Here is an 8,672-nt window from a genome sequence, read left to right as displayed (position 1 = left end):
TTATAGAGACACAACAGGATTCACAGTCATGGGAGCTTTAAAATGATGCTTTATCAGAAAATAAAGAAATGACAGTAAATGAGACGGAGTTGTGGAAGTACGACCAGGACGTTGTTTATTTGGTTTCTGTTTCCTGTCAGTCAGAAACGTTTATTATATTATATTATATGTTTCTGACCTTTTATACTGAAGTCTACAGGGTCTCTCACCCACGTAGCCACGGGTGTACCTGGATGTGTCTGTACATCTACAGCTGGCACACCCAGCGTAAAAAGTATGAGTGAGTTCCAATTAAAAAATATCTTAATATTATTTCTGACACTATTGAAATTAATTGGAAAAGTAATGGACTGAGGGAAGCACTAGAGCAGTACAAACATATTATTGTTATTGTTATTGTTATTGTCATTATCATTATTATTATTAGTAGTAGTAGTATTATATTATATTTATAATTAAATGTTGTTCTAAACTTTTCTTCTAGGTCCAAATCACACTGAATCTTCTCCACACTACTTTTAAATGTTATAGCCTACGTAAGGCACCCTGGGATGTTTTTGACCGCTAGTAGCACTATGGAGCAATGTTTTTTAAGAGTGGGTCCCCATGATACACTGTCCTCCTGATGGTTTCATGCTATTCCGATGAGAGACAGAGGCAGAGTGGCTTAATACCCCCTGAGCATCTTGTTTTTGCGGACCTCCAGAGGTTTCATTTCTCACTTTGTTGCAGCGATCCAAACACACCAGATGAGAAAAGGTCTTCACAGTAAAACATGTAATTTTAGCCTGGTGTGACGTTGCTCTCTGTGAAACTGCTGTGGGTTATCAATTTAAAGCACCTTTAATTTTACCTTGGCAGCTGCAATGTCGTACTGAGCGAGCCGCTGGCTCCAACCCACGGCCAGCAGCTGGTTGTCATGGAGACAGGTCAACCCGGTGACTTCAGAGTTGGTGACGGGCTCCAGTTTGTGCAAGTTTAGGCCGTTAAGTAAGTTCCACACCTGCTCGGGGGAAGGTCTTCTCATTAACAAACTCTTTTTAACTCATACATGTGGACTCAAAATGTGTTTTGCATTACATTTCACAGTATTTTTGTACATATTGAACCTTTATGGTGCCATTGCGAGCCCCAGTGATCAGTCTTCTGTGGGAGGAGTCTAGGGCCATGCAGGTGAGTTCTTCTTCTCCGTGTGCATTCAAGATCTGAAGCCGCCTCCTCCCCGACTCTACGTCCCACAGAGACACGGATGAGTCTGCGTGTCCAGTCACCACCTGTCTCAGAGCGGAGTTGTACAGAGCGCAGGAAAGGGCAGGGCCACTTCCAATATTTGGTCCAGGTTCCCTTCCTTCATCCGTCAACAATCCGCCCCCTCCTCTTCTTGTTTCAGCCAGACTGAGCAGCGCCAGGTAATCTTTGCATCCCACCACTAAATGAGACGGCTCAGAAAGAGGAGTGCTCACCAACAGGAAGGGGAAGTTGCCATGTTCTGGGATTCGACCCGGTTGCTGGCAGGGGAACTGCAGGCAGACGGTTTTCAGACAGTGATGGCTGGAAATGTCCCAAACCCTCAGCTCCTGACCCAGGAATAAACATCACTTTATTAACTAAAAAATTAACAAGCTCTTTTCCCAAATCCCAAATATGACTTTATATGATTAACAATAAGAAATGTCAGTTTACTTTAATTTATCCCCTTAATGACTCACAGCGTCTCTGGAGTAGCTGAAGATTTGCCCAACAGGTTGATAGATTGCAACATCCAACACAGTGGTGAGATGACCCAGCAGTGTAGCTACAGGACGTGTGGTCACAAATCGAGTCCACAGTCGGACTGCTCGGTCACAACCTCCTGTGACCATCAGCTGCAGAGATGCATTATAGTCAAAACATTTAGCTCCCTGAAATGAGAAAAAAAAACCCAAGGTATAAAATATACAGAATATGTTGCTTTGTGTAGAGAGATATGTACATGAACTGGTGTTTAATACATAAAGCATCCCCACTTATAATACCATGATTCAATTTAGCTGGTTGCATTAGTTTGGGAATTTAAAATGTCCAGACAGTTAATTGGAGTATAAAATGAGTGTGCTCATTCAAAAAAAGGCATTGTGAATAACAGGAAGTGTCACCACCTACTTTAATAAGGTTTTGTGCAACAGAATTACTTTGTTTCTCCACAGTCAGTGGAACTGTCTGCCTCTGCATGCTGGGCGGGAATCGACTTTAGAAATAGTAACTTGACTCACATTTGCTCTTCCAGATAAAACTGGCAAGGGATAATTCACTGAGTGACTTATGCAATATGACATTTGCCATATAAGGACATTAATCATTTTTCTACAAGTAACAGATTTTAATGGAGTGAAGGTTGATGTTCAAACCTTGACCCACCCAGTTAGGTCAGTGTCACTCAGACCAGATTACTGTGACCCACACATGGCCATCTGACCTCAAAAGGGGATAGCAACAAACATCATTACACTCACTTCTTGCTCTTTTACCTTTCCCTATCTCATACCACTGTTTATAGAGAAACAGATGTCTAGAAATTTACTTCTGATGTATACAAACATATAAATGAGATTGAATTATACAGTCTAACCCAAAAAATAAGGTATGACACACAATTATATTTACTAATGAGAACACATAACACATAATAACCTACTATTCAATGTCAGAACTACACTGTTAAATCAGTTACCTGCTTAAATTTCCAAACATAAGGCTCCTGCTTCAGTGTCACATTAATGAAGACCACAGAGGTGGTGTCACTTTCTGATGACGTCATGATTACGTTGGTGCCGGGGTCAAACATCACTCTGTTGATTGGTTCCTGGTGGATGTTGGGGATGTGACGGTAGGAGACCATGTTTCTGTGTTCACCCAGGTCCTGTTGTCACGATGGATAACAAGAAATGTTGTGTTGTTTGTAAACTATAACTAATCAGCAAGTGCTGTAAGACATTTCTAAGAAGAACCAGATATTGAGCTCAGTAATTAAAAAGACAAGGCCAGGCTTACTGGGAAAAAGATCCTCTGTGGCCCGTTCTCTTTCTTGGAATGATTCTTGAACAGACCTTTAGACGGGTTCAGGAACCACATGAGGTGGACTCCTCCTTTTTCATCCCCCAGTAGCAGCAGAGAGGGCTGCTCTGGACACTTGGAGGGAAAAACCAAAGAGATTAAAGTGATGGATTTATTGCTTTCAGGACGAATTTGTCCAGTTGAAAAGAAAAACTCAAAGGAAAAGTGACTTTACCTGAACGTCATACCAGTAACAAAGAGCAGTCGGGACACTACGAAACCCTTGGAGAGATGAGACAAAGAGTTAACATTTAAAACAGTAACTCATTTTTATTAGTGGCCAGCTCAGTTTAGTACAATTCAGTACAATCAAGTATACCAAACAGATGGACATCTTCAAATACACTGGCTGTGTAGACATTGACAAAGTGCAAGTCCCTGCAGTTGGTTGCTATGGCGACCTTGTGGACATTGCCCATATAGATGGCATCAGTGGTCCAGCCTCTGAATCTCCTCGTGTTGGCCACTTCCTCTGTTGGGTCTCCGGCAAGCTGGATTAAAGAGGATTAAATATAAAAAGTGAGAGAGTGTGAGTGTGTGTGTGTGTGTGTGTCTGTGTGTGAGTGTGAGTGTCGTACTTCCATGTGGATGTAAAAGCAGTACCATGATGTCACCCACCCCTAGACTTTTGAGGATGTGTAGGCTGCTGTTCCAGACAGTGATCTGACCCCCTTTACTGACACTAATATAGCGGAGTGGAGGAGGATGGGAAACAGCAACCACACGCACTGTAGGTTCTCGCTGCAGAGGAATCAGAAAGGTTACTGGAGTAATAAAAGTGTTACTATATAAAATATGCAGAAAGAGAGTATAGAAAAGAAAATTGACACAACAAGTTCAGAAAAATTGAATAATGCAGTTAGTAAACATGAATATGTGTTATATATATATATACTGTGATAAGCCATACAGCTACAATAAAAAGATATAAGCAGACTGCACTTTCCTTTCCAAAACCCAAACCACCACCAGCTTCCATTGAATGTTCACTTGAATTAATAAACACAACAATTATCATCATGGATGGGTTTGACCGAGACTGTAAGCCATAAAATAGAATAAAAGAAAATAGGAATGAGCTAAAAGCTCCTTCAAAGCGGTGTAGAGCTGCGGTGATAATACATTAAAAGTAGCCTAGTCATTTAATTAAACTTGGGTTGGTTGGGGGTTAGGTAGGTTTAGTGTGGTTAGTTTGCTTTATTACATTTATTTGTCAGGGACCAAGTACAAGAAAACATCGGAAACATTAATTTCATACAAATAGAAGAAGCTTTGTGATTTAGCTTGCTACTATCCATCTGCAGTCCCTCCGCAGGTAGACAGAAAGTGAGTGCAATCTGTCTCTACTCAAAATATATTAGACTCTATACTTGTCTTTTAAGAAAACGTGACCTATACTTTTGGTGCCCCTGTCTGGCCTTTCAGTATAATTGTTTAAACATCAGAGTATCCTGCCAAGATGCACCATTCTTTCTCATTTGACCAGATTAGACTTGTGGATCTGTACCTTGTTGTGAGAGCAGTGTTTGATCTGCGGTTGGGAGTCCAGCAGAGCTGCTCTGGGGATGGAGGCTCTCTCTCTCTCTGTGTACTCCAGAAGCAGGTAGGAACACAGCTGCTGCCACTTCACCACCCCGGTGCAACTGATATCTACCTGAGTATGAAACGGTTAAAAGATAAAGCCGTACTAAAACAAATTTAATGGCACAGTGAGCTTATGCTGATGGAATGTATAATGGCATGTAATTTATGTGCTTTCCATTTTTTTTTTTTTTTTTACATCTCTTTATGTCTTCTTACCTCACTGAAGAATCTCTCAACCCATATGTCCTCAATATCTGGACCAATCACAGACCTCAGAACCTCCCGAAACTCGTCAAACTTTATTCCACGCTCTTCATTTCCTCCTCTGTTCCTTCCACTTCTTCTATCCGACCTGTTTTCGTGCATCTGTATTTCAGCTTTTGGACAGGTAAATGCATTTCTCAGGAGCTGCAGGTGCTCAGGGCTCAGTTTCTCTGCAGGACTGACTCCACAGGCCGGATCACTGCAGAGGGAAGCGCACAGCAATGATCATTTAAAGAAAAAACCTTAATTTGTGCAGAAATGTTTTTATAAGTGAACACCATTTAAACACAAGGCAGAGAAGATCTCTACTGGTAAGACTGCCAGGAGGAGCCGACTTTTTAGAATTTGGTGCTACTACTGAAATGTTTTGTGAATTACTCTTATAGGAGTCATATGATTATGATTACAATTCCCATTATTCTTCAGAGTTTCTCTTAAGTTGCTAGCTACTCTTCGGGTGGATTGTGTGTGTGCAGTGGTACAGCTGGATCAAAACATGTAGAACATAAACATTAAAGATAAAATAAAGACACTGTGCCTGGGTAGGACTGAAGCCAAAAACTGATCACAGACGATCTGATGTCTTAGTATCACTTATTTTAGCTTTTGTTAGTGAGTTCTGACTGTTTACTAATGTTATCCAGCCACTGACATCTGGCAAGAAAGCAGAATGAATGTAGTGCTCCCAAGTGGCAGCACTCAGAAAACACACTGCTGATAAAAAGGAAATGTTTTAAATCACATAATGAAGTCTTATATGATTCATACTAATCTGAAACGTACAATAGTTTTTAAGAATATATTTGAATGGTGGGTCTTAATGTGTGTACTTGGTTAATTGCTGCAGATAGGGAATAAAATGGGGAGAATAGGTTTAAAGTTTTAGGGGACGTGTTTAAAAGATCAAAGTGTTCCAGCAGCAGCTCCTGTGTGGCCCTGTTGCTCAGGGAGACTACAAGCTGCAACAATAAGTCACATGTCTCAGCATTGTGAGCTCTTTTTCAGGTCCACCAGGACATGCATGAGTGGTCCTTTACATCATTTTACACAATCAACCAACGCTAATGGAACCGTAAAATAATTAAGTAATAAAAGTCCATTAGTTGGTTGAAAAAGGAGTGTAAAAGGCTGTTTTATCTGAAAGAGTAGCTGAAGCTGTGTGGGAAGGATGGTCGTGGTCGCTCAGTGCCAGAGTTGAGAAAATATGTGAATCTGTACCAGAAGGAAGCAAACGTACAACTTCACAGCAGACTCGATGGATGGATTAGGATTGCGTAACTCTTTCACTCACTTGAGTTGATAGAATGTAAAAAGCCATGGATGGCGAAGATAATGGTAAACTTCATACTTTGTGCATGAATTTATTTATTTATGAATTATGCAATCTACTACTATCTACTATACAGAAATTGTATGATGAATATCATGGAGAAATATTATGAGGTACAACTTACATGTCAGATGCAAAACTGATAAACAGCTCATACACAGTTAATTAACAGTGATGGTCAGTTCTATTTATCGAGATTAGATAAATAAAAAGAAGAAAACTCACCAAAATCTGCTGTGTGGCACTTCCATCTCATACAGCACCCATGGATTTTTGTGGTTTCTTAATATATCCATATCTATAATCTCGACAAACTCCTCTTTAAAGTCTTCCAAACTACAGATCCTGCTCCATCTTTTCTAGATTTTGTCCAGATAGTTCAGTGTTCTTTAGATCCATATCCTGATGACCAACAAAAATGCAGCAACCACAAGTTCCCCTCAAAACTGCTGAAGCTAATCTGATGTCTTCACTGTGCTCTGAGTCACACGCAGGGGCTTTGTTTCTATCCTTTCCTCTGTCTTTTCAGGCAAACCTGATTGGCTCAAACAAAGCCTCTCCAAACAGGGAAGGAATGCCCAGGTCCATAGATTAATAAGCCATCCGTCACAAGTGTTTGACCACTCCGAGAGGGGGAAAGTCAACACGTCACTGGTTCGAAGACCGTGGAGAGATGAGAGTTTCTAAAATAGCTGCAAGTCCGCCGAGGGTAACAAGGCCAGAAGCCCCACAGACCAGCCCTCAGTGGATGAATCATTCAAAGAGGCAAAGTTAGTCAGGACCCAGGAGAGTTAAGATTGGTGACTTTCACACAATACACTTCAGCTATAACATAATAAGGACGACGCAGAAGTCCTATTAATGTAATTTATACAGTAGTATATGTCCTGTGCAAATATATTCTAAGCCACAAAGAGAAGAAACTATTTTCTTTTTTATTCTTATGACTTACAGTCCTCTAACTAATGCAGATTAATTATTGCCAGGCAACCCACTGCACTTTTCCTACCACTTCAATGAGCATGAGCTGTCCAGAGTGTGCTCCCACTTAATGTTTAACGAAGGTACCCAGGTCCCTGTGGTGCTGGGTCTGCTGGGTAATTCCTAGCACCTGGTCTAATATGAGACCTACTATACACAAGACCTGGCTCAACTATCTACAAAAAAATTATGATATGATATATTTTAGCCATAGTTTGTCTTGTTATAGGAATGCACAGGTGGAACTTTCCCTGCTACAACAGGTCAACATTTCTGCTGCAAAAAGGTTTACTCTGCTGCAGAAGCTGTCAGTACACAATACTGTGTAATACTCCTCAAATAGTTCAAAACAACAGTTAAATCATTCAAGGATACAAGGTATTTTCAATGTCATATTACAACACAGGGTTGTATAATGAATTTGTAGTTCCCTTTATGGTACTCATAAAACAGTAAATTTGACCAATAAGTCATTAAAAAAAACATCAAGTTGTACAACCATAAGCACAATAATGACTTGCCACAACTAATATGTTCATTCTCTCATATTATTACGTTATTTCAGTCAAACAGGCTTCTTCTTGTGCCATGTAATCCTTTTTGTTGCAACAGCAGCAGCAGAGCTGCTGGCTTGAAGCACACCAACAGTGGTGGAAGAAGTATGCAAATATTTTATTTAAAATAAACTGTACAAATTCTCAGTAATGAATAAAAGTGCTGCATTCAAAGTTTTATTTAAAGTACCAAAAGTTAAATTAAATGAAAAGTAAAATTATGCAGAATAACCCATTTTGAATAATGTATAGTATATCATGTGATTATAATTATAGCATTAATGTGTCCATTGCTTTTATGCGTGCACGTAACTGTGATGTTGTAGCTGGTAAAGGTGGAGCTGGTTTTATTTACTATATATATACTGGGTAGCCGGTGAATTTACCCCCTGAGATCAGTAAATTAGTATTTAGTGTCATTAAACTGAAATGTAGTGGATTAAAAAGTACAATATTTGCATCTGAAATGTTGGTGAAGTAAAATTATAAAGGTAGCAGAAAATGGAAATACTCCTAAAGTAAAGTAAGTCAAGTTTTTTTTTATTTAAGTCCAGTACTTGAGCACTAGATGGAGCCACAGCAGCGCTGTCTGATTCAAGCATGCGCAGTTAAACTAAAGAGTGGTTCACAGACATCTGACGAAATTTACGCTCACTAAACAAAATCAGCCACAGTTTGTTTTTTACTGAACTTAAAGCATAAAGTTATTATTATTATTACCAGTCAGCACTGAGAGTTCAGAACTTCTCCACGCAGCCTCTCACACGATTGCGGGAGCAGCTCCATAATAATTATACTCCCGTGACCCGCCCTAACCCCCCCCACCCCCCCCTCTCTGTAGGCTCTCGTTAGAAATATACTTCCTC

At 40.1% G+C, this 8,672-nt stretch overlaps 1 protein-coding gene across 1 annotated transcript in view; it reads right to left on the bottom strand.

Moving 5' to 3' along the window:
* The window catches only part of LOC118334066 (WD repeat-containing protein 49), a 10,798-nt gene extending 3,735 nt beyond the window's left edge, over nucleotides 1-7,063 (bottom strand). The window contains exons 1-11 of the mRNA XM_035669891.1: nucleotides 6,497-7,063; nucleotides 4,894-5,140; nucleotides 4,601-4,747; nucleotides 3,712-3,834; nucleotides 3,413-3,584; nucleotides 3,269-3,315; nucleotides 3,031-3,168; nucleotides 2,711-2,899; nucleotides 1,710-1,901; nucleotides 1,110-1,577; nucleotides 854-1,003 (exon numbers count right to left, since the gene is read on the bottom strand). Of these exons, the coding sequence (XP_035525784.1) occupies nucleotides 854-1,003; nucleotides 1,110-1,577; nucleotides 1,710-1,901; nucleotides 2,711-2,899; nucleotides 3,031-3,168; nucleotides 3,269-3,315; nucleotides 3,413-3,584; nucleotides 3,712-3,834; nucleotides 4,601-4,747; nucleotides 4,894-5,140; nucleotides 6,497-6,567 (1,944 nt within the window). The 5' untranslated portion in view covers nucleotides 6,568-7,063. The remainder of the gene's footprint in view (nucleotides 1-853; nucleotides 1,004-1,109; nucleotides 1,578-1,709; nucleotides 1,902-2,710; nucleotides 2,900-3,030; nucleotides 3,169-3,268; nucleotides 3,316-3,412; nucleotides 3,585-3,711; nucleotides 3,835-4,600; nucleotides 4,748-4,893; nucleotides 5,141-6,496) is intronic.
* Nucleotides 7,064-8,672: the final 1,609 nt, after the last annotated feature.

This window comes from Morone saxatilis, unplaced genomic scaffold (genome assembly GCF_004916995.1).
Source record: "Morone saxatilis isolate NCDOM2014 unplaced genomic scaffold, NCSU_SB_2.0 Contig1, whole genome shotgun sequence".
Taxonomy (NCBI): domain Eukaryota; kingdom Metazoa; phylum Chordata; class Actinopteri; family Moronidae; genus Morone; species Morone saxatilis.
Note: the sequence above shows the minus strand (reverse complement) of the source record. Positions and strands in the feature narration are given on the sequence as shown.